The sequence below is a fragment of the Canis lupus genome, chromosome 15 (genome assembly GCF_011100685.1).
Source record: "Canis lupus familiaris isolate Mischka breed German Shepherd chromosome 15, alternate assembly UU_Cfam_GSD_1.0, whole genome shotgun sequence".
In the NCBI taxonomy this organism is placed as follows: Eukaryota; Metazoa; Chordata; class Mammalia; order Carnivora; family Canidae; genus Canis; species Canis lupus.
Window position 1 is genome coordinate 17952264 of NC_049236.1, and position 25602 is coordinate 17977865.

The 25602-nt window shown below is 50.2% G+C and overlaps 1 protein-coding gene and 1 long non-coding RNA gene across 7 annotated transcripts in view; one reads left to right on the plus strand and one right to left on the minus strand.

The window, feature by feature from the left end:
• Window positions 1–254: 254 nt before the first annotated feature.
• On the minus strand, window positions 255–8488 carry LOC119869314. The gene is made up of 3 exons (XR_005370343.1): window positions 8414–8488; window positions 1161–1234; window positions 255–301 (listed from the first exon to the last, which is right to left on the minus strand). It is a non-coding gene; the product is annotated as an uncharacterized LOC119869314 (long non-coding RNA).
• Window positions 7204–25602, plus strand: part of RNASE10 (ribonuclease A family member 10 (inactive)) — a 72149-nt gene continuing 53750 nt past the window's right edge. Inside the window, exons 1-3 of one of the 6 annotated variants that reach the window (XM_038558418.1) lie at window positions 7490–7596; window positions 12711–12814; window positions 14072–15813. In XM_038558418.1, the coding sequence (XP_038414346.1) occupies window positions 14077–14721 (645 nt within the window). In that variant the 5' untranslated portion in view covers window positions 7490–7596; window positions 12711–12814; window positions 14072–14076 and the 3' untranslated portion in view covers window positions 14722–15813. The other 5 variants (XM_038558415.1, XM_038558417.1, XR_005370337.1 and 2 more) reach the window with 5 other exon arrangements.

Here is a 25602-nt window from a genome sequence, read left to right on the forward strand (position 1 = left end):
ACACAGAGAGACAGAGGCAGAGACACAGGCAGAGGGAGAAGCAGGTTCCATGAACCGGGAGCCCGATGTGGGATTCGATTCCGGGTCTCCAGATCGCGCCCTGGGCCAAAGGCAGGTGCCAAACTGCTGCGCCACCCAGGGATCCCTCAGCTCAGGTCTTTTATTGATTTTCAATTTTTTTAGATTTTATCTATTTATTCATTAGAGACACCCAGAAAGAGAGAGGCAGAGGGAGAAGCAGAGCCCATTGGCGGGGTGTGGGGGGACTGAGGTCTTGATCTTGAGGTCATGAGTTTTAGCCCTGTGTAAAGAAAATAAGATATACAGTTTTAAAATAATTTTATTTTTAATCTTTATTTTATTATTAAAAATAATTTTTTTAAAAGACTTTATTTATTTATTCATGAGAGCCAGAGAGAGAGAGAGAGAGAGAGAGGCAGAGACACAGGCAGAGAGAGAAGCAGGCTCCGTGCAGGGAGCCTGATGTGGGACTTGATCCCAGGACTCCAGGATCACACCCTGGGCCAAAGGCAGACACTAAACCACTGAGCCACCCAGGGATTCCCCTAAAAATAATTTTTAATTAAGATTTTATTTATTTTTTTGAGAGAGCGAGGGAGAGAGAAAGAGTTCGGGGGGGGGGGGGGGGGGGGGGGGCGGGGGGAGGGAAAGGGGAAGGAGGGAGATTCTTAGACAGAATCTAAGTACGGAGCTCATGTGGGGCTCGATTTCAGGACCCTGAGATCATGACCTGAACCGAAATCAAGAGTCAGTCACTCAACTGACCAAGCCACCTAGATACCCCTAAAAATAAATTTTAAATAAAAATAAATAAAATTAGAATCTTACATGAGGCACCTGGGTGGCCCAGTGGTTGAGCATCTCTACCTGACTCAGGGCGTGACCCCAGGTCCTGGGATGGAGCCCGGCATTGGGGTCCCTGTAGGGAGCCTGTTTCTCCCTCTGCCTGTGGCTCTGGCTCTGTGTCTCATGAATAAGTAAATAAAATCTTTAAAGATAAATAAATAAAAATAATATTTTACATGTTTACAAAAACAATACAGATTAATGTAGAACAATTGGACAATATAAAGAACAAGAGCAAGAAAAAGGAACCCTTCAGCCCAAGATAGGCACTGTTACCAGTTTTGTGTACTTACAATGATGTGATATGTTTCTTGGGAATTTTAACATTCACTTTGTCCCCAGTTTTTTACTTTGAAAACCTTCAAGCCTATAGAGAAGTTGAAAAAATAACGTAATGAGAGCTAGTGTCTTCCACCATCAGTTGTTAGCATCATACCACAGCTGTACTTCTTTTTTCCTGAGCCATTTGAAAGTAAGTTGTTGCTGATATTATATCAGTTCACTTTTTAAAAAATTATTTATGAGAGAGAGAGGCAGAGACCCAGGCAGAGGGAGAAGCAGACTCCCCCGGGGAGCCCGATGCCGAACTTGATCCCAGGACCCCGGGGTCACACCCTGGGCCAAAGGCAGACGCTCCACTGCTGAGCCCCCCGGGCGTCCCATTATTTCAGAAATCTTAATGAAAGCCACAAGTTTATTGTAAATAAGACTGCAACACAATAACAAAAACTAAGTTTATTTGAATAGTATCAATGCATTGAGGCAACCCTGGTTATCTCCTTCTTATTGGAAACTCTTTGGTAAGTTTTGTTGTTGTTGGGATCCCTGGGTGGCGCAGCGGTTTGGCGCCTGCCTTTGGCCCAGGGCGCGATCCTGGAGACCCGGGATTGAATCCCACGTCGGGCTCCCGGTGCATGGAGCCTGCTTCTCCCTCTGCCTGTGTCTCTGCCTCTCTCTCTCTCTCTGTGACTATCATAAATAAATAAAAATTAAAAAAAAAAAAGTTTTGTTGTTGTTTTTTTTTTAATCCAAATGGGAAGATTAAATTGTGGTGATTTGTAAATGTCATGGCAAAATCTCAAAATTTTTGGTGCCATCTTAGAATTAGGTCAGATCAGATCAGCATTTGGTAAATAGGAACCACCAATTGTGAAATCAAACTCCTAATCTACCCAAATGCCTAATCTGTCAAGGGTGGGTGCTGAGAACCCACACACTCCAGCTTTGGGGATCAAAATGCAGGCTCAGGCACGCACAGTGATCTGAGCATCCCCACAACTGAAGTTCAGGGGATCAAACTATATTCTCTTTGCTTTCACCTGAATTGGAGTCGTGCTGTCATTCACTGTAGACCATTTCATGAACTGCCTTTAATCCTTTCTGGGAACAATGTAAAGTATAAAAGGATACAAACTAGCAGGCTTGCAAATATACTTTTTAATTTAAATTCAATTAATCAATACATAATGTATCATTAGTTTCAGAGGTAGGGTTTAGTGCTTCATCAGTTGCAGGTAACACCCGGGACTGGGGCGCCGGGGGCTCAGCGGAGGGGCGGCTGCCTTGGGCCCAGGGCGGGACCCCGGGGTCCCCTGCTTCTGCCTCGGCCTGTGTCTCTGCCTCTCTCTGTGTCTCTCATGAATAAATAAATAAAATCTTAAACAAACAAACAAACACAAGGGCTCGTAGCCTCAGGCGCCCTCATTCAGTTACCCCATTGCCTGCCCGCCGCCCCCCAACCCTCAGTTGGTTTCCTATGATTGAGAAAGAGTCTCTTCCCGTTTGCCTTCTTCTCTGGCTTCATCTTATTTTTCCCTCCCTTCCCCGATGATTCTTTGTTTTGTTTCTTAAATTCCACACGAGTGAAATAATATAATTGTGTTTCTCTGACTGACCTATTTTGCTGAGCAAAGTACCCTCTAGTTCCGTCCATGTCGTTGCAAATGGTAAAATCTCGTTTTCCTTTTTTCTTTCCTTGGGTGGCTGAGTAATAGCGCATGCAAGTGTATTTCAAGAAGGAGACTGGGGTCGGGGCTGGAAGGGGCAAGAGAAATTTGGAGTCTTGGACTTGCTTCCTCAGCAGCCACCGCGGCTCAGGGCCCGGGCGCTCCTCGGTCCTTAGGCTGGAGTCGCGCTGGTTCCTGTCACCCCGGCCTGACCGAACCCCAGGGCCACCTGCAGCCCCTGCCAACCCCGCGACCAGCTCCTCGAGGCCCGTTGTCTTACGTCCTTGGCGGTTCATCTTTATTTCCCACGGTACAGATTTTTCAGTGCAGCTCTTGTTTATAGTTTCCTTTTGGAAGCAGTTAGTATGCATCAGTCCCTCCAGACAGAAAAACGTCAGGTGTGCAGACACGACCGTGTGTGTCAGACACGACCGTGTGTGGACCCGTGAGCCGGGGACAGGCCCTGAGGACAGGCCCCGACAACAGGATGACAGGCCCCGAGGGGGCGAGAGGGCAGTTGTGGTGCCTTGCGGCCACAGGGTCTTTGCAGCAGCCTCTGTGATCTCTTCTCTAAGCAAGAGAAGTAGGTGCACTTTGCGAGTGTGGCCTCAAGGGACTCCAGGGGACTGGGAATAGGAAGACGTGTCCCTGGCCACGGGAAGGCCAGAAGCCGTAAGTTTAGCAGGTGAATCTCCCTTGGCTCCGGGGCTTTCTGCCAGTTGAATGAAGTGTGGACCCACTGGAACTTGTTGCACTGCCTCTGGGTGAGGTGTCACGCAGGGACAGTCGTCTGAGGGTTCAGTCCCTGCTCCACGTAGTTGGGGGGCCGGTGTCGTGCGGCCATTCGGCAGGAGGCCAAACGCTGTCCCCGTCGCTCACTGGCCGCACGTTCCTGGGTGTCTCCCAGCAGGTTCCGCGTGGACGGGGGTGGGGTGGGGGGTGGGAATCACCCATGGTGGCCCCTGGGCCCACGGCGCTCCGTGGCTCCTGGGGATGGACCGGTGCGTTGGTGTCAGGGAACCACACCAAGTAGCTAGTGACTCGAGCCCAGTTAAGTGTGTGAAGCCTTTCGGGGATAATTTCATTAAAAACCCTCAAAAGCAGGGAAAGCAGGTGAATGTTAAGGGGTGGGTCCCCCCGGCAGAGACTTGCACAGTGTGCCCCGCTGGCAGCGGGAGCTCCGGGGACCGCGACACAAGCAGGCCTCCCAGCCCCGCATCCTGGGGCGACGCTTACCTGCGTGGCGGTGGCACTGGCCGCGCAGCCCTGCCGACCCCAGGAGGACCTGAAGGAGAGGGGTGCCGTCCTTCCCTGGGCTCCCTCCCTCCTGGGACAGGCTGGCTCCCTCGGGGGCAGGGCGCACGACGGGCAGGGAGTGACACGGGGACCCAGAGCTTCCCACCTGCCAGCACACCACTCTGGTCTGCAGCACCCCCCCCACCCAGAACATTACATCGCATGCTGCTCTCGGCAATGTCTGAGGCTGTTGGGTTGAAGACCAGGTGGGTGAAGGTGAGGTCAGGCTGAGGTCAGGCTGGAGGTCAGGCTGAGGTCGGGGGGTGAGGTCGAGGTGAGGTCACACTGAGGTCAGGGTGAGGGGCTGAGGTCAGGCTAAGATCGGGCTGAGGTCGGGGTGAGGTCAGACTGAGGTCAAGGTGAGGTCAGGGTGAGGGGATTAGGTCGGGGTGAGGTCCGACTGAGGTCAGGCGGAGGTCGGGCTGAGGTCGCCGCCCGGGTGCCCCCGAGCAACGGGCGCACGCACAGCCAGGGGGGCAGCCAGGTGCTGGGGGGGCCTCAGGGCCGGGGCACAAAGCCCAGACCACCCCCCACTGCCCGACTCACTCACCCCTCATTCCCGTGAACCCCCCCCCCCCCCCCCCCCCCCCCCCGCCCTCCGACTGCTCCGCATGGTTGGCTGCCCCTTAGGGCGACTCTTATGATCTCTTTCTGTGGCAAAGCTCCCAAGGCCGCAGCCCGGTGGCGGCAGCGCTGTTAGCCCCGCGCCCAGGCCTGGTAAGGGCTTTGGCGGCAGCTGCCTCCTGTGGGTGCCCGGGCCTCCCAGCCCCCGCCTCCCAGCCCTCCAGAGTCAGGCCGGCCCGGCTGTACCCTTCCGGGAAATACTGCTGCACACCGTCTTCGTGCCAGACCCTGTGCTGGGCACGGAGGGCAGGGGACAGGTAGGAAGTTCTCAGTGTGACAGCAAAGGAAGAGAGCGGGGGCAAGACCATCAGTGTGGCCTGGTTATTACGTCCTTGCTGCGACACTGCTCCTTTTACCGCACATTCCTCTCAACCTGCTTGGTGAATCTAGAGCCATACGTTATTGACAAGGCCACCAAGTTCACTTCTTTCCAGAAGTTTTCCTTCTTCTTCCAGAAGAATCTCAGATTGGGATTTTAAAAGCCTCTATTATTCGCTACCTTGCGTTTAGAAAGAGCAAGTGGGGGGGGGGTACCCTCCGCCAGGTTACCCACTGTGCCTATGCATTGGGGCGAATGCTTTTTTCTCAAGGTCCCCAGGATTGGGATCCCTGGGTGACGCAGCGGTTTGGCGCCTGCCTTTGGCCCAGGGCGCGATCCTGGAGACCCGGGATCGAATCCCACATCAGGCTCCCGGTGCATGGAGCCTGCTTCTCCCTCTGCCTGTGTCTCTGCCCCTCTCTCTTTCTCTCTCTGTGACTATCATAAATAAATAAAAAATTAAAAAAAAAAAAAAAAAAAGGTCCCCAGGATTTCCTAGAGTTCCCGGCCTGCGAGAGCCGACCGTCCTCATCTGCCTCAGAACTGGGATCCCGTCAACCAGGTCCTAAGCAGCCTTTCCCGAGAGGATTTTGTAGACCTCATCACAGTGGATCAAACAAGCATCATTCTCAAAAGTGACTCCTGGGCAAGGCCTTGCTTGCAGACCCTTTCTCCAGTATATCCCAGTAAGGAGGAGGACAAAAGCTTACTGAACTCACGCAAATAACTACGCGCTGTTGAACAGTAAGAAGACTTCCTAAGCTTCTGACTTCTTGGGATGGTGAGTGAGTGACAATCAGACACCCTTTCAGGATGTTTATTTCAGGGGCACCGGGGTGGCTCAGCCGGCTCAGTGTCCGCTTGCGGCTGGGTTGCTGATCTCAGGCTCCTGGGGGGGCTCCCACCTGCGTCACCCCCTGCTCAGCCGAGTCCACTCCTCCCTCTACCCTCCCTCCTACTCCCGTGCACTCTCCCTCTCTCAAATCAGAAAATAAAACCTTTTTTTAAAAAAAGGAATGTTTATTTCAGTTTAAAAAAAAACAGAATCTAGTAACTTGTTTTAGATCACAGAGAGTTTGAGAAGAAAGAAAAAAGCCTTATTCTGATATTCAGAATAGAACAGTAAAACATTGAAGTAGAACATTAAAGCAATATTCTTTTTTTTTTTTTTTTTTAAGATTTAATTTATTTGTTCTTGAGAGACACAGAGAGAGAGGCAGAGACACAGGCAGAGGGAGAAGCAGGGCCTGCAGGGAGCCTGACGCGGGACTCGATCCCGGGACCCTCGGGTCACGCCCTGGGCCAAAGGCAGCCGCTCCGCTGAGCCCCCCGGGCGTCCCTAAAACAATATTCTAAACAAATTTCCCTCATCAATTCCTCCAGTCCCATACAATTAACTCTTTTTTTTTTTTTAAGATTTAATTTATTTATTTGACAGAGAGACAGCACAAGCAAGGGGAGCAACAGAGGGAGAAGCAGGCTCCCCTCTGAGCAGCGAGCCCCCAACTAATTCTTGTCCTGCTGGATCTTGAGTAGCAGTTCCATGAAGCTGTCTGCTTATTGACTAAAAAAAGTTCTGGAAATCTTGGCTCAGTCCGTGGTTTTGGTATGAAAATTGTCTAAATGATGTTAACTCAAAAAGGTGTCCTTAAGAATTTATCCTTTAGGGGCCCCCGGGTGGCTCAGTGGTTGAGCGCTGCCTTGGGCTCAGGTGTGACCTCAGGTCCTGGGATCGAGCCCCACTTTGGGCTCCCTGCTCAGCGCGGAGTCTGCTTCTCCCCCTCACTCTGCCCCTTTCCTCCCTACCCCCACTCATGCTGTGTCTTTCTCAAATAAATAAATAAATAAATAAATAAATAAATAAATAAAATCTTTAAAATAAATTTAGACAATATGTCTATAAAGACGATTAAATCTATTCCAAAGAAGTCACTGACTGTTACTTATGCTGATTGATAAAAATGAATTAACGTCATTTTCATAGAAAAGGCAACCCAGGGCAGCCTGGGTGGCTCCGCGGTTTAGCACGTGCCTTCGGCTCAGGGTGTGACCCTGGGGTCCTGGAATCGAGTCCCTGCAAGGAGCCTGCTTCTCCCTCTGCCTGTGTCTCTGCCTCTCTCTCTGAGTCTCATAAATAAGTAAATAAAATCTTAAAAAAAAAAGAAAAGAAAAAGAAAAGGCAATGCAGAATGTTCGTGAGTGGGCATCTTTCCTAGCAGAGGAGTGGGATGTTAGACGTGATTTGGGGGAGCTCATTCTGTAGACTTTGTTGGTTCTGGGAGTTCCTGTTGTACCAGGGCGGGGGTGGTTGTGGTCTGTGAACTGATCATATGTCATTAGCAAAACTCCTCCGACATCACGGAAAGTGCCAAAATCATTGAGTCAGAAAGAACAGGACAGTGCCATGAGTGCCCAGAGGGTCGCCTACCCGCTGGGAGCAGGGCCTGCACAAGACAAGCCCAAGGCGGGGGGACTGCAGCAGTGAGAGGGCAAGACTGGCAGTAAGGACCTGGCCGAGGTCTGAGGGGTCGAGTTCTATGGATGGTGAGTGGGTTTACGTGAACCCATTTTACTCATTTTTAAAAAGATTTTATGTATTCACGAGACACACACCGAGAGGGGCAGAGACCCAGGCAGAGGGAGAAGCAGGCCCCCAGGCGGGACTTGATCCCGGGACCCTGGGGTCACGCCCTGGCCCGAAGGCAGCCCTCGGCCCCCCCAGCCCCTGGGGAGCCCGTGGATTTATTTATGACTGTTACTGGTGAAGGTTCTCAGTAGTCACTGGGACTGCATCTTGGATGGATGGTCCTAAAGGTGTCATGGGCTCGGGGGTGACCCGGGTCCTCCAGCGCCGTGGAAAGGCCGCCGCTGGGGCAGCTCCGGGGCTGGGCCGCTGGGCCGGGGGAGCAGCAGGTGGAGCCGGGAGCCCTCAAGGCCATGGGCCCTTGTCCAGGAGAGAGCGGGTTCTAGCGCGGCCCCGTCTGTGGGGCCCCCGGGCACTTCAAGCCTCCCGGGACCAGGGGGACACCGAGCCGCCTCCTTGGAGGGTCAGCTTGGCGGTGCCGCTTGCCGCTCCCGACCCGGCAGGGCCAGCCTCGGGCAGAGCTGAACCCCGGGGCTGTTGCGGGGACACAGGCCCCACGTCATGGCCGCGTGGGGAAGGGTGGCCACCCCCACGGCCCGGCCCTTACTGCCTCTGTGGGACCCAGGAAATTTAACAAAAACCCCCTACCCCTGGACACGCAGAGCAGGACTAACTCCATATTGTGCTGCACCCGCCACCTCCTGTATGACCCCCACATGACCTGCTTATTGCTTAAGGCGCTGCCCACCCTAGTCAAGCCGCTGGGGACACCCTTACCGGATTCGGCTCAGAACAATGTAACCCCGCCTCGTGCCTGCCAAAACTGCGCGCCAGTTCCTACCAGAGTGATAGGCCAGCTCAAATGGTCACTATAGGGTGAATCGTGATTCAATTGGCCACCTGCATGCGGACCAACATGACTGGACAACTTTCTATGTGTGTTACAATCCCATTGGCCACGGGCCCCTATAAAGCTGCTGCGCCTCTTAGCTTAGGGTCCAAGTCCCTGCTCTGCTGTGTTGGGTGCACTTGGACCCAAGCTGGAGCTTGTAAATAAACCCACGTGTGTTTGCATTGGTGTCGGCTTCTTGGTGGTTTCTCAGATTCGCAATCTTGGGCACAACACCTCAGACGAACTGACAGCCCGGGGTGACCCTAGGGTGGCCCTCAGGGTCCTGGAGCCTCCAATGACCTGGGCTGGGGGCACGGCCCCAACAGGCCCTGGGGACCCTGGGGACCCTGGGGACCGTGGGGACCGTGGGATGCGAGGAGCCTGAGCATCCAGTTCCGTGTTCCGGGCCGTCCCTCCTCCCTTCTCTCGTTCCCCTGCCTCTTGTCCTGGGGGGCGGCCGTCCCTTTCCTGCCCCGAGGGGTGACTTGCACGGGCCCAACGTGTGTTCCAGGGGCTCGTCTTCAGAGTCCGAGCCCTCAGACGTCATTGCTCCCACAATTCCCATCCTTCACTCCTTCATCATTGGTTTTCTTCTCCACTTAGCCTTTATTATTTTTAAAAGATGGTTTATTCATTTGACAGAGAGAGAGAGAGAGAGCACGCACAGTAGGGGAGCAGGTCAGGGACGGGGAGAGGGAGAAGCCGGGACCGGGCCCGGGGTCCTGACCGGAGCCCAAGGCACACGCTTAACCCACTGAGGCCCCCGCGCCCTCTGCTTAGTTCTTATTATCAATAAACAAGCTGTTGTTTTCTTTTCTGAAAAGCAAACACAACAAAGTAGAAACCCCCTTGTCCTGAGCCCTGTGCTCGTTCAGTCTCCCACCTTGTTTACCTGCCCAGACGCCGATGCCCCCAGACGCGAGCCTCCTTCTAGAGGGGGGTCCTGTGCGTGCATCCGCACTGCTGTGTACAACGTCTGTCATGAGCCCTGAGACTTACAACTAGTTTTTATTTTGCAAAAATCACTGGTCACAGGCCACTGCTAAGAACACATGGAGGACTCGGGGACCCTCCCGGGCCTCCTGTAGCCCGGTACCTCGTGCTGGCATGCTGTATGCGCGGCGTTGGCATAGGCCCGTGTGCAGGTCTGTGCCGTCTTATACGTGCGGACTTGTGCAACCGCCACTGCAGTCAGGGTACAGAGCTGCTTCATTACCACGAAGGGTTCCCTTTGGGGGCCACTGGCTGGCTCGGTGGGTAGAGCACATGACCCCGGACGTTGTGGGCATTCTGCTGGATGCATGGCGATGTCCCCACTGCAGGTCCCTGCAGTGCTGTCCCCCTGGGTTCTGCACCTGAGCTGACCCAACCTTGGACCCTCCATTCTATTTCCTCAGCTCAGGGGGTCCTCCTCTCTGTGCCTCCTGGTCTAGAAACTTCCCAGGGCGTAAGCTGGGGGAGCAACTCATCCCATTCGCTTCTCCTCCCTTGACCATCACAGCCCTTTGTTGCCTTTGTCCAGTCATTGATCTCTCCTAAGTTCTGCTTCATTAGAAGCCGGGAGATCCAACGGCAGAACTGCCACTACTGATCTCTGGCACCTGAGACGCTAACCTCTTCCGGGCACTTTCTTTATTTGTAAGATGAAGCGTTAGTCTATATGGGCCTTAATTCCTTCTCTGAGATTCTAGATGTTGTTTGACTTCTGGGAGAAGCAGTGAGCAATGTTGGTAGCTGCAGCCCTAGTTTGTATCATTTCTTTTTCTTTTTCTTTTTCTTTTTCTTTTTCTAAGTTTCTTTTTAATTTTTCTTTTTTTAAAAAAGATTTTATTTATTTATTCATGAGAGACACACAGAGAGAGGCAGAGACCCAGGCAGAGGGAGAAGCAGGCTCCATGCAGGGAGCCCTATGCGGGCCTCGATCCCAGGACCCAGGGTCACGCCCTGGGCCGAAGGCAGGTGCTAAACTGCTGAACCACCCAGGGATTCCCCCTTAAATTTCTTTTTCTAAAAAAGATTTTATTTATTTGTTTTTATTTGTTTATTTTTTAAAGATTTTATTTATTTATTTGGGAGAGAGAGAGAGACAGAGAGAGCATGAGCAGAGGGAGAGGGAGCAGCAGGCTCCCCGCTGAGCGAGAGGCCTGATGTGGGCTGGATCCCAGGACCCCGAGATCATGACCTGAGCTGAAGGCAGATGCTTAACCCGAGTGAGCCCCCCGCATGCCCCAGTAGGTATTATTTCCGATGGGAAAATGTATTGATCAGGTAATGAGGATGTATTGGTTGTTGCTGGTGATAACAAGAAAAACAATAGCTAATATACTCATCCTTTTACATGCAGTGTCTTGTATAATATTCACAACATCCCTGTGGATAGAGATACTATTACTCAAATTTAGAAAACCTGGGCACGGGCTGGCTCAGTTGGTAGAGCGTGTGACCGACTTGATCTCAGGGTTGTGAGTTTGAGCCCCACATTGGGGGTGGCGATTTATGACATTTTTAAAAGATTTTACTTATGCATTTGACAGAGAGAGAGAGAGAGAGCGCACAAGCAGGCAGAGGGAGAAGAAGCCGACTCTCACCTGAACAGATAGCCTGATGCAGAGCTCCATCCCAGGACCCCTGGGATCGTGACCTGAGGCAAAGGCAGATGCTTAGCTGAATGAGCCACCAGGAGCCCCTAAAACAAACAAACAAACAAACAAACAAACAAACAAACAAAAAAACCTTTAGAAGATGAGAAAACTGTGGCCTAGAAAAGGGGAAAAATGAAACCCAAACCCTGCCCGTCTAAAGGTCATACTTAGACCACAGACGTAGGTCTTTTCTCCCTTCAATCAAGTATAAATTTCAAACAGTCCCTGGTAGTGCCCCAAACACCCACTTACTGAGAAGAAGACGATGAGTATGGTTGAATACGCTACCCCTGCTGACTCTCAACAGCTAGTGGGTTCAGCAGAGGAGTCTTTACGTCTTCCTCCTGCTGTCCCGAGACCTCAGCAGAAGGGACCCCAAAGAGGGATGGGACCAGCAAATAGAAGGTAAAAGACAGTAAGTGCTCCAGGTTGGTTAGCTGTCCTTATTACAGTTACTGTAGACCGTCCGCCAGGGCACTGCAGCGGTCAGCCGCATGGACTCTGCCGTCACAGAGGAGCTCCTGACCTCCATCGGCAGCTCAGGCAGCTCGGCCCGCCCGAATGACTAAGCAAACATCCTCCTAAAGAAGGGAAGGCAATCACCGGTGGGACCTCCTGGTTTGACTCCCCCGGACCACAGGGATTAAAAGTGATGGTGCTGCTTTGGATGTGGACTTACCTAGAGCTCAGTTATCAGGTTTGCAAAAATCTGGGTGTTCTTTTTTTTTTTTTTTTTAAAGATTTTATTTACTTATTCATGAGAGATGCAGAGAGAGGCAGAGACCCAGGCAGAGGGAGAAGCAGGCTCCATGCAGGGAGCCCGACGTGGGGCCCAATCACGGGCCTCAATCATGGGGCTCGATCATGGGGCTCCAGGATCATGCCCTGGGCTGATGGCGGCGCTAAACCGCTGGGCCACCCAAAAATCTGGGTGTTCTGATGAGAATGTGGTCATTGGTTGGGTTGGAAAGAGGGAGAAGGGAGTGGAGGGCAGGGCTAGGCTTCGTAGGTTAAGTATGTGCATATCTATGATTGACTCAGATACTCCAACGTTCCAATTAAGTCACGATCCGATTCTAAAATGTAAAAAGCAGGGCAGCCCCGCTGGCAGAGTGGTTTAGCGCCGCCTTTGGCCCAGGGTGTGATCCTGGAGTCCCGGAATTGAGTCCCACGTCGGGCTCCCTGCATGGAGCCTGCTTCTCCCTCTGCCTGTGTCTCTGCCTTTCTCTCTGTGTGTGTCTCTATGAATAAATACATAAAATCTTAAAAAAAAAAAAAAAAAAAGCTCGGGACAGTGGTGTCAGTCAGGATGGGACACTTATAAAACTGTCTGCAGGTTCCCAGGCTGGACACATTTCCTGCCCTGGACAGGTCTGTCTCAATGTCCAAATAGCTTTACTTCAAAGTGTTTGTGGGAGAAGAGAGAACTGAGTGAATGGTTATTCAGTGCTGGTGGGAGGACTGGAGGGAGGATGGGCTTAGGAATTAAGTCTGGGTTTAAGCGCGCACGGGGCAGCAGGAGCTAACCATTTTTCTACAGACCAGCATCCAGGGCACTTTTGAGAAAGAAGGAAACCCTGGGAGGGAAGAGCTTGGGGAACAGGAGGACACAGACGTCTTTGAAGCTACTTAGGTGTGGAGGAGGTAAGTCCCAGTAGTGTTGGGTGCCCCAAGGAACAATTGGGGGAAGTTCTTTTTCCTTAGAGAAATTTTTTGAAAAATTGAAATATTTTCAACTTTATAGGAAAGTTACAACAATAGTACAAAGAATTTCTGAATGCCCTCTATCCAGATACATAATGAAAGAAACTTTCCTCCGCATTAAAAAAAAAACCATTTTCTTTCTCTGTAAACACATGTATATACATACATAGAATCTGTATTTTGAACCGTGTGAGGTGAGGCTGCATACAGCACGCCCCTGTTGTTTCTTAGTATTTCAGGGTTCTTTTTTTTAAGAATGAAGATATTCTTGTATTTATTTATTTATTTATTTATTTATTTATTTATTTATTTATTTATGATAGTCACAGAGAGAGAGAGAGAGAGAGAGAGAGAGAGAGAGGCAGAGACACAGGCAGAGGGAGAAGCAGGCTCCATGCACCGGGAGCCTGACGTGGGATTCGATCCCGGGTCTCCAGGATCTCGCCCTGGGCCAAAGGCAGGCGCTAAACTGCTGCGCCACCCAGGGATCCCCTATTTATTTATTTTTAAAGATTTATTTTTCTTAAATTTATGATAGACATAGAGAGACAGAGAGGCAGAGACACAGGCAGAGGGAGACGCAGGCTCTGTGCAGGGAGCCCAATGCAGGACTCGATCCCAGGACCCCGAGATCACCTGATCCCAAGGCAGATGCTCAACTGCTGAGCCCCCCAAGGGCCCCATATTCCTTTTTATCTTTTGAGGGGAAGGATGCGTAGCAAGGAGACTAATAGATACTTGAATGAGCAGAAATGAATTTGGGATAAAAATCGAGAGACGGTCTCCTATGGCAAGTCTAGTCCTTTACCCAAAACAAGGCTTTCTATAGGGATTTCTCTCAAGGAAAGTATGGCACTGCACTTGCTTGTCTTCTCACCCATCTTCCTGGGTTATTTGGAACTAATTCCTGTTTAGGAGTCACTTGATGTCAACCTTCCCCCACTGATTCCCCATATGTGAACCAATTTCAGAACTGCTTCTCCCGGCACCTTCCTGGTCTGCAAGATCACGTGTTATTAACCAGCAACAGAAATGTCGTGGGGGAGGGACCAGAGAAATGGGACAAGAATGAGAAAAATCCTCTGCCTTGAGGGCAGGGAGGGCGGGGAGACTCCAAAGACTAAGGTGTCAGGGTTAAAGGAGTCTGGAAGCCACGTTTCATGTCCAAGCCAGGCCTGTTTCCCTTCTCCCCTCCAGGAAAAATGAAGCTGACTGTGGTGCAGATCCTCTTTATGATGCTGCTGCTCCTGCTGGGTCTGGGAATGGGCCTGGGCTTGGGGCTTCGGATGGCTGCAGCCGTCCTGGAGGACAGCGATCAGTCCCTGATGGAGCTTTGGTCTAGCGACTCGGAGGACACGGCCGAGGCCACTAAAGGAGAGGGCAGCCGGACTACGGAGAACTTGGTGCTTAGCAGCAAAGGCGTGCTGCCCCCCGGCTGGCCCGAAGACCCCATCCTCGGTGAAGACGAAGTGGTGGGAAACAAGGTGGGAGGGGAGCCTCTCCTTCCCAGCAACAAAGCCTACCTTCGGTCTGACCTGCTGGCCAGGGAATGCAACACCCTGATGGCGCCCAAGGTGAAGGGTCACAACCGCACGTGCATAAGCCAGTACACGTTCATCCATGAGGACCTTGACACCGTCCAGGCCGTCTGCAACAGTCCCGTCGTGGCCTGTCAGCTCAAGGGAGGCAAATGCCACAGAAGCTCCCGTCCTTTTGACTTGACCTTCTGTAGGTTGTCCAAACCGGGCCAGGTCACTCCTCATTGCCATTATGTCACTTTCATTTTTGAAAAGTATATTATCATATCCTGCAATGACATGAAGGTCCAGGTAGTGTCTGGACAATGAAAGCCTTTTCTCCTCCTCCTCCTCCTCCTCCTCCTCCTTCTCCTTCTTCTCCTTCTTCTCCTTCTTCTCCCCCTACTCTTCTTTCACCCCCTCCCACTGCTTTCTCATGCGGCATCCCCCTTGGTGCTCTGCAGACTGGCCCTGTAGACAGAGGCTGGCCTATTCCATATCATTCTCCCCCGAAAACACAGTCCTTCTGTGCCCAGAGTTTCACCCAACTTGTGTTTAATTCCTGGGGTTAGAGGTGGCCGCCCGGGGTCAGGGGCCGCAGTGGCTCAGGCCCTCCGTCGCCCCTACCCTGCAGGGACAGCAGTGAAGAGCTGCTCTCACGTCTGCGGGGACCGGGGCATCAGTCTCTCTGCCCTTGGGTGTGGACTGCAGGGGCTGACGTGGCCTCCCCTGTGGGTTCATGATCCTTCCCTGCAGTTTGCGAGCTTCTGGAACACTCACCTGGTCTCCCAGGCTTTCCCGGGCACCTCTGAGCAGGCTGGTGGTGCAGCTATACAGGTGAGCGCCTGGAGCTGCGCTGCCCTGGTGAAGCCCTGGATCAGGGTTCCCGTCTGGAGTCCCCCAAACAGAGGATTAGTCCTAGGGGTCTGCTGGGAAGGTGCAGGCTGGTGCGGATGGAGATAGAGCGTGTGTCCCGGCAGGAGCAGTGCTTTTTTTTTTTTTTTTTTTACCCTTTCAGGCCTTTTCTCTGCCCTCCCATTTTTTACTACCTGCCTCTTTGTCTCGATTCTTTCTCCATCACTTTCTTTCTTTTGCTTCCTCCCTGCTGCCCTTTGCTTCCCTCTGTTTTCCTTTTCCTCTGCTTTTGGGGCTCTCCCTATTCTTTCTCCAAATCCCTTTAGAAATTCACTCAGCAGGTTAAACATCAGAGTCTCGGGTAAGATCTCCTGGTGGTGGGACAGAGTCCCTGCACCCAGCTCTGCCCTCAGCGGGCAGTCGCTTCTCCCTCTCCCTCTGCCACTCTGCCAAAAAGCATGTTCTTTCTCCAATAAATAAACACAGAAAAAAAAAAAAGTTCATTCAGCCAACACTGATAATTTACACTATGGCAGGTAAGAAGATGTTGGTCTTATGGTTTAAAAAGTCCGGCACAGGGAGTTGGAAGGAGGGCAGGTCATGAGAGGGATGGGGGGGGGGGAGGGAGCCCTATTTCCAAACTATGTCCAGAAAACAGACTCGTGCTCCCTTTAGGTGCTCGGGGATGTACAATGGGTGGGGTCAGGGGAGCCTTATTCTCTGTGTCACCTCTGCCCCCCTTTGCTCTGCAGAAGAACGTTGATGAAAGAATAATTTCAGTGGAGAAGGGATTGGATCCATTCACGGGGTGGGAAGACTATGGTGTCTACATAGAGAATAGAGGTGGCTGCCCTCGGCCTGTTCCTCTGAATCAGTTTCTATCAAGAAATAGTGTAGTTAGGGACGCCCGGGGGGCTCAGTGGCTGAACGGCTGCTTTCAGCCCAGGACATGACCCCGGGTCCCGGGATCGAGTCCCAGGTCGGGCTCCCTGCGTGGGGCCTACTTCTCCCTCTGCCTTTGTCTCTGCCTCTCTCTGTGTCTCTCATGAATAAATAAATAAAATCTTTTAAAAAATTAAATAAAAACCCAATGAAATCCTAGTACATTAATCTGGAAGTTCAACAAAATTTGGATTTTTACCTGAATGACTAATCCTTTTGAGAACACAAAAAATATGTATTTTTTAAAAATCAAAATCAATCTCCTTGATCTCCCTGACATTCCCTCCCTTCTGGCCCCTGTGTTGCCGGCTGTCTTGCCCTGCCTGCTGGGTGACCCTGCACAGAACAACGGGGGCTGGGAGGGAGGGACCCGGGCAAAGAAATAACTCCTTTATTATCTGCAAGGTACTAAAATCTTGTCTTCAGGACACTTTGTACAAGTGCTTCTCAACCCTGGCTGTTCCTTAGAATCTCCTCGGGAACTTCAAAAATGCAACAGATATAAGTCCCAGCTGCAAAGATACAGCAAGTTGCCCTGGGGCTCAGCCGGGTGAGAGTCTGCCTTTGGCTCAGGTCACGGGGTGCTGGGGTTGAGCCCCGAGCTGGGCTCCCTGCTCAGTGCTCAGTGCTGAGCTTGCCTCTCTCTCTTCCCCTCCCTCTGTGCTCTCGCTCACTCTCTCCTAAATAAATTAGTTAATTAAATGTTTTTTTAAAAGGCAATATACGCCATCCCAGGGAAATATCCTTTGATTTGCCTGAGTCGGGACCTGGCCATCAGGGGGAGCCCAGGCCGGGCAGGGGGCTGGTGGGGGGGGTCGGCGGGGACTGGTGTTTCAAAGGTCCGGGAGGCGCTGGGCTAAGCAGAGCTGGGGAGTCTGTTCTATGCAGCCGTCACAAGCTCCGCTGTTAGTGGAGGAGCTCTGGTGTGCTGATGGGGCCGGGGCGGGCTTGACTGTCCTTGATGGGGCTCGATCCCCCAACGTTGCACTTGGTGGTCACGTGGCCGGGTCGCCCCCAGGGAGAGCACCGAACACCGACACCATTTGACAGGATCCTTCTGGAAGCAGTTACTAGAATACAAGATGTAACTTCAACACAGGTCGCAATTTCGGGGACATTGGCTAATATGTGGGGTCCTGTTAATCTTCCCAAGGTTCATCCCTGGATGGCCCCGATGTCTACACACGTGGGGCTAGTGCAGTCCTTAGAACTGAGCAAACGGGGCCCCCGCCCTGGGCCTACCCCTCCTCTTTGGAGGGCCTTTCACCTAGGAAGTCCTCCTCTTGGGTCTGGTAGTGACCGGGGCCAACAGAGCCCTCTAAGGCACGTGCCCTGGGCTTGAACCGGGCCCCGTGTGGGCTGCAGACCCATTTCTCCCGCTCCGGGCACTGCTCCCCTATGCGGAGCCCACCAGCCGCCCCCTGGGAGTTCTGAGACTGGCACGTGCGCAGTCACCCCAGCGTCCTGAAGCCAAGGCCTGGTTCCAGCACAGTGGGGTGGTAAGTGGGTCCCTCTCTCTGGCTACCGTGATGTTTCTTTTGTGGGATCACATGAATGTGGGGTGCCAGAACGGTGCTCACGTGTGAATGTGGGGTGAAACACGTCCTAGACGCGGGATGAATTTAGGGCTGTAGGTCACCAGAGGTTGCGACTGACTCTGGGGGTTGAGAGCACGTGTGGGAGGCTCTGGCCCCATCACGTTGTCCTGCTCGGCTCCTTCTGGCCTATGGCCCTCGACGGGGCCAAGGAGCAGCGAAGCAGGGGGCCGGCGTTCTTGTCTCCCCGAGTTGGAGACTGAACCTCGCAGACAAATGGGGTGGGCAATGCGGTAGAGTTTGCTCAGCGAGGATACAGAGAAGGCTCTCAGGGGTCCGAGGGCTCCCGACCAGGTCGCCCACGAGGGTTCTCACCCCTGGCCTTTTGTTACGACTTTCCCCATTAGGTCAGCAGGGTGGAGCTTGACGTGACACTCGTACTCTGCGTGGGAGTCTTTGTTTCTTGTGACATCTGTGACCCTAGATCTGGTTGGAATTTATAGTGAACTCCTTTGAGGTCCGATCATTCTTTTGTGTGGTTATTTTCTATTTTCTATGGTGATGGTGTAACTGTTGGGAAAACATGTTGACCCCAGCCGTTGGGACAGGGGGCTGGTTCCCCAGGCGGCTGGAGAGTAGTCTGATCTTTGGTTCCTGATCTTTTTTGTTCTGTCCCAGCGTCTGCATGCATGAAATCCCCTCCGGGCCTAGTTGGAGCCCCGTTCCTTCCCTGCCCACAGTCCCTTCCTTCCCCTGCGAGCCCCCTACGCAGGCCCCCAGGGGTCATGCTGCACACCACGGAAGGGCGGGGCGGCTACCCCCGCGAACTGGGGCACTTCTGGGGCCCTTCGGATCAAGGTCTGCACTTGCCTCTGATGGGCGGGTGATGGTGTCCTCCCTGGGACTGGTCTTGATAAAGGTGAAGGATGGCCATTCCTTACGTAAACAGGACTGCTCTTCTTACCCTGCCCCGGGGCCCCTTGCCCACCCTCCTTGCGGTGAAGCAGTGACTCGATGTGGCAGGTAGGGGCACAGGCCAACAACCACCAGCTCCCTCCGGGTCCTGGAGACCTTGTTGCCCTAATACCTGGGAGGCTTACCTTACCCCCAACCCCTCCCATGTGGAAAGTGTCTAACGAGCCATCTGCCCAGGAGCCCTGTCCCCCTGCTGTAATAAAACCACCTCTTTGTACTGAAGGCGTCTCAGGATTTCTTTCTTACCGTCGGCTCTGAACTCTAACATCTTTCCTACATCAGTAGGGGATCAGGCCACGGGGTTCCCACGATGCTGGGCCAGCTGATGGGGTCCCCCTGGGATGGAGATTCTCTTGCCAACAAGTCAAGTTCGGCGATGACAGAGTGGGCGACAGTCCGCCTCTCTGTTGCTGCCCCACGACGTCCCCTCTGGGGCTAGAACGGATCTTGGAGAATGTCCAGGAGTCACAGCCTGGCTATAGAGCAGGTCACAAAATTGCATCCAAAGAACTGGATTTTTTCCTTTGCCCTTGATGCCGCCGTGGGTCGGCCCTGCCTTTCCCTGCAGACCCCCGGGGAGGAGCACAGGAGGAGCGGAGACTGCTGCGAAGGAGTCAGGCCTGAGGGCAGCAGAGGGGGACCTGTTCACGTGTTCACGAGTCAGATGAAAGAATTGCTAAATTGTTGTCCCGGGTGGAGCAACTGGGAGCTGGAGGAAAGGAGAAGAATCCCAGGAAGCGGTGGAGGAGGTAGAGCAAGCACCGCCTGGGGTGGGGGGCGAGTTCGTGGGAATTCCACACGAGCTTCCTGTTTCCAAGGGCAGGAGCTTGGATCTGGGCCTGCTCCGCCTCTTAGGTCTGCGTAGCTTCTGCTGAGCCTGCATGTGATTCCCAAAGTACGGTGTTGTATGGTAAGAAGCCGGTATCTTTATTCTTTCTGGTAGGAGCATAGTGAACGGATTGTGTGGCTCGCCTTGGGATTTTTTTGAACATTTGTAAAACGCCGTCTTCCTTTCTCGTCCACAAAAGACAGCTTTCTTTTTAATTCTTCTTCCTTGGACTTTTGCATCCTCTAATACCTCCACCTTCTAATTATAAGAGAAGGGGGGGGGGAGGGAAGTAATAGGACTTCTGCTCTAAGGCCCTGTTCCCATTTATTACTAGCTGATTACAGAGCATTTCTACTGGAAAATGTACTGCAGAAACTTAAATACTGAGCAGTTTTGTTTTGTTTTACGGTGTCTATTTAGAGTTGGAAGCTGAACAGCTGTTGCATTACATGCTTTGCTTTTTTTTTTTTTTAAGATTTTATTTATTTATGCATGAGAGACACAGAGAGAGAGAGCGGCAGACACAGGCAGAGGGAGAAGCAGGCTCCTTGCAGGGAGTTGATCCCACAACTCGATCCCAGGACCCCGGGGTCACTCCCTGGGCTGACGGCAGATGCTCAACCGCTAAGCCACCCGGGCGTCCCTATCCTGTGAGTCTTCTTTAGAATATGAGGATCCTTTTGGAACTTCCATTCCTTTCCTCCAACTCCCAAGCCTGTAATGGGCCAGTCCTAACAATCCCAGGGCAGCAGCTCTTTCTGCTTCCGGGGCCTGTCCCCATGGTTCAATAAAATCACTTTTTGCACTGAAGATGTCTCAAGAATCCTTGCCCGTCGGCTTCAAACCCTACTAACATTCCAAAAAACACATCAAGAATCCTAGATTTTTTGTGTGATTTAGTTTTGGGATGTGGGTGAGGTCCAGAGCCAACAGCCAAGAGAGAATTCTTGAGATGCCTTTGGTGTAAAAAAAGGTGATTTAAAAAATATATTTTATTTATTTATTTGAGAGAGAGACAGAGCATGAGCAGGGGGGAGGAGGCAGAGGGAGAGGGAGAAACAGATCCCCTGCTGAGCAAGGGGCTCAATGTGGGAGGGGGGCTGGGGGCTCAATGCCAGAACTCTGAGATCCTGATTTGACCCTGAGGCAGATGCTTCACCCACTGATCCACCACCCACGAGCACCTAGAAAAGGTGATTTTATTAAAGCACAGGGACAGGACCCTTGGGCCAAAGAGCAGCTGCACTGAGGTTGTGAGGAATGGCTGATTATATAGTTGGGAGTTGGGGTAAGGAAAAGGGGAGGTGTCCAAAAGGAACTTCATAAAAAACAACAACCCCAAAACACAAAAGGACTTTCATATGCTAAAGAAGACCCTCAGGAGACTGGAGACCTTACATTAGCATTAATATAGCTGGAAGCTTCCTGGAGGGGTGTCCAGGGCTCATCCCAGGGCAGTGGGTGGGGGCTGAGGTTGCCAGATGTCGGGTTGTGCTTTTTTTTTTTTAAATAAATTTATTTTTTATTGGTGTTCAATTTACCAACATATAGAATAACACCCAGTGCTCATCCTGTCAAGTGCCCCCAACAGTGCCTGTCACCCATTCACCCCCACCCCCACCCCGCCCTCCTCCCCTTCCACCACCCCTAGTTCGTTTCCCAGAGTTAGGAGTCTTTATGTTCTGTCTCCCTTTCTGATATTTCCCACACATTTCTCTCCCTTCCCTTATATTCCCTTTCACTATTTTTTTTTAAAGACTTCCCATTTATTTATTTATTTATTTATTTTTAAAAAAATTTTTTAAATCTTTATTTATTTATGATAGTCACAGAGAGAGAGAGAGAGGCAGAGACATAGGCAGAGGGAGAAGCAGGCTCCATGCACCGGGAGCCCGACGTGGGATTCGATCCCGGGTCTCCAGGATCGCGCCCTGGGCCAAAGGCAGGCGCTAAACCGCTGCGCCACCCAGGGATCCCCCCTTTCACTATTATTTATATTCCCCAAATGAATGAGAACATATAATGTTTGTCCTTCTCCTCCGATTGACTTACTTCACTCAGCATTATACCCTCCAGTTCCATCCATGTGGAAGCAAATGGTGGGTATTTGTCATTTCTAATGGCTGAGTAATATTCCATTGTATACATAAACCACATCTTCTTTATCCATTCCTCTTTCGATGGACACCAAGGCTCCTTCCACAGTTTGGCTATTGTGGCCATTGCTGCTAGAAACATCGGGGTGCAGGTGTCCCGGCGTTTCATTGCATCTGTATCTTTGGGGTAAATCCCCAACAGTGCAATTGCTGGGTCGTAGGGCAGGTCTATTTTGAACTCTTTGAGGAACCTCCACACAGTTTTCCAGAGTGGCTGCACCAGTTCACAGTCCCACCAACAGTGTAAGAGGGTTCCCTTTTCTCCGCATCCTCTCCAACATTTGTGGTTTCCTGCCTTGTTAATTTTCCCCATTCTCACTGGTGTGAGGTGGGATGTCACTGTGGTTTTGATTTGTATTTCCCTGATGGCAAGTGATGCAGAGCATTTATCATGTTGGCCATGTCTATGTCTTCCTCTGTGAGATTTCTGTTCATGTCTTTTGCCCATTTCATGATTGGATTGTTTGTTTCTTTGGTGTTGAGTTTAATAAGTTCTTTATAGATCTTGGAAACTAGCCCTTTATCTGATACATCATTTGCAAATATCTTCTCCCATTCTGTAGGTTGTCTTTTAGTTTTGTTGACTGTATCCTTTGCTGTGCGAAAGCTTCTTTGCTTGATGAAGTCCCAATAGTTCATTTTTGCTTTTGTTTCTTTTGCCTTCGTGGATGTATCTTTTTATTTTTTTAATTTTTAAAATTATTTATTTATTTATTTATGATAGTCATCGCAGAGAGAGAGAGAGAGAGAGAGAGAGGCAGAGACACAGGCAGAGGGAAAAGCAGGCTCCATGCAGGGAGCCTGACCTGGGATTTGATCCCGGGTCTCCAGGATAGCGCCCTGGGCCAAAGGCAGGTGCTAAACTGATGCACCACCCAGGGATCCCTTCATGGATGTATCTTGCAAGAAGTTACTGTGGCCAAGTTCAAAAAGGGTGTTGCCTGTGTTCTTCTCTAGGATTTTGATGGAATCTTGTCTCACATTTAGATCTTTCATCCATTTTGAGTTTATCTTTGTGTATGGTGAAAGAGAGTGGTCTAGTTTCATTCTTCTGCGTGTGCATGCCCAATTTTCCCAGCACCATTTATTGAAGAGACTTTCTTCCAATGGATAGTCTTTCCTCCTTTATCGAATATTAGTTGACCATAAAGTTGAGGGTCCACTTCTGGGTTCTCTGTTCTGTTCCATTGATCTATGTGTCTGTTTTTGTGCCAGTACCACACTGTCTTGATGACCACAGCTTTGTAGTACAACCTGAAATCTGGCATTGTGATGCCCCCAGCTACGGTTTTCTTTTTTAAAATGCCCCTGGCTATTCGGGGTCTTTTCTGATTCCACACAAATCTTAAAATAATTTGTTCTAACTCTCTGAAGAAAGTCCATGGTATTTTGATAGGGATTGCATTAAACATGTAAATTGCCCTGGGTAACATGGACATTTTCACAATATTAATTCTGCCAATCCATGAGCATGGAATATTTTTCCATCTCTCTGTGTCTTCCTCAATTTCTTTCAGAAGTGTTCTATAGTTTTTAGGGTATAGATCCTTTACCTCTTTGGTTAGGTTTATTCCTAGGTATCTTATGCTTTTGGGTGCAATTGTAAATGGGATTGACTCCTTAATTTATCTTTTTTCAGTCTCATTGTTAGTGTATAGAAATGCCATTGATTTCTGGGCATTGATTTTGTATCCTGCCACGCTGCCAAATTGCTGTATGAGTTCTAGCAATCTTGGGGTGGAGGCTTTTGGGTTTTCTATGTAGAGTATCATGTCATCGGCGAAGAGGGAGAGTTTGACTTCTTCTTTGCCAATTTGAATGCCTTTAATGTCTTTTTGTTGTCTGATTGCTGAGGCTAGGACTTCCAGTACTATGTTGAATAGCAGTGGTGAGAGTGGACATCCCTGTCTTGTTCCTGATCTTAGGGGAAAGGCTCCCAGTGCTTCCCCATTGAGAATGATATTTGCTATGGGCTTTTCGTAGATGGCTTTTAAGATGTTGAGGAATGTTCCCTCTATCCCTACACTCTGAAGAGTTTTGATCAGGAATGGATGCTGTATTTTGTCAAATGCTTTCTCTGCATCCAATGAGAGGATCATATGGTTCTTGGTTTTTCTCTTGCTGATATGATGAATCACATTGATTGTTTTACGAGTGTTGAACCAGCCTTGTGTCCGGGGATAAATCCTACTTGGTCATGGTGAATAATTTTCTTAATGTATTGTTGGATCCTATTGGCTAGTGGCTAGTATCTTGTTGAGAATTTTTGCATCCATGTTCATCAGGGATATTGGTCTGTAATTCTCCTTTTTGGTGGGGTCTTTGTCTGGTTTTGGAATTAAGGTGATGATGGCCACATAGAATGAATTTGGAAGTACTCCATCTCTTTCTATCTTTCCAAACAGCGTTAGGAGAATAGGTATGGTTTCTTCTTTAAACGTTTGATAGAATTCCCCTGGGAAGCCATCTGGCCCTGGACTCTTGTGTCTTGGGAGGTTTTTGATGACTGCTTCAATTTCCTCCCTGGTTATTGGCCTGTTCAGGTTTTCTATTTCTTCCTGTTCCAGTTTTGGTAGTTTGTGGCTTTCCAGGAATGCGTCCATTTCTTCTAGATTGCCTAATTTATTGGCGTATAGCTGTTCATAATATGTTTTTAAAATCTTGTATTTCCTTGGTGTTGGTATTGATCTCTCCTTTCTCATTCATGATTTTATTAATTTGAGTCTTCTCTCTCTTCTTTCAATAAGGCTGGCTGATGGTTTATCTATCTTATTAATCCTTTCAAAGAACCAACTCCTGGTTCTGTTGATCTGTTCCACAGTTCTTCTGGTCTCGATTTGGTTGAGTTCTGCTCAAATCTTTATTAACTCTCTTCTTCTGCTGGGTGCAGGGTCTATTTGCTGTTTTTTCTCTAGCTCCTTTATGTGTAAGGTTAGCTTTTGTATTTGAGTTCTTTCCAGTTTTTGAATGGATGCTTGTATTGCGATGTATTTCCCCCTCAGGTCTGCTTTTGCTGCATCCCAAAGATTTTGAACGGTTGTATCTTCATTCTCATTAGTTTCCATGAATCTTTTTAATTCTTCCTTAATTTCCTGGGTGTTTGAGGTCCTTCCAAATTTCTTGTTGTGATTTAGTTCTAATTTCAAGGCATTATGATCTGAGAATATGCAGGGGATGTTCCCAATCTTTTGGTATCGGTTCAGACCCGATTTGTGACCCAATATGTGGTCTATTCTGGAGAAAGTTCCATGTGCACTTGAGAAGAATGTGTATTCAGTTGAGTTTGGATGTAAAGTTCTGTAGATATCTGTGAAATCCATGTGGTCCAGTGTATCATTTAAAGCTCTTGTTTCTTTGGAGATGTTGTGCTTAGAAGACCTATCGAGTATAGAAAGAGCTACATTGAAGTCACTAAGTATAAGTGTTTTATTATCTAAGTATGTCTTGACTTTGGTTATTAATTGATTGATATATTTGTCAGCTCCCACGTTCGGGGCATATATATTGAGGACTGTTAAGTCCTCTTGTTGGATAGATCCTTTAAGTATGAGATAGTGTCCCTCTTCATCTCTCACTACAGTCTTCGGGGTAAATTTTAGTGTATCTGTTATAAGGATGACTACCCCTGCTTTCTTTTGAGGACCATTCGAATGGTAAATGGTTCTCCAACCTTTTATTTTCAGGCTGTCGGTGTCCTTCTGTCTAAAATGAGTCTCTTGTAGACAGCAAATAGATGGGTCCTGCTTTTTTTTGGGGGGGGGGTCCTGCTTTTTTATCCAATCTGAAATCCTGCGCCTTTTGATGGGGTCATTAAGCCCGTTCATGTTCAGAGTTACTATTGAGAGATATGAGTTTAGTATCACCATGATATCTATTCAGTCCTTGTTTTTGTGGATTGTTCCACTGAACTTCTTCTTAA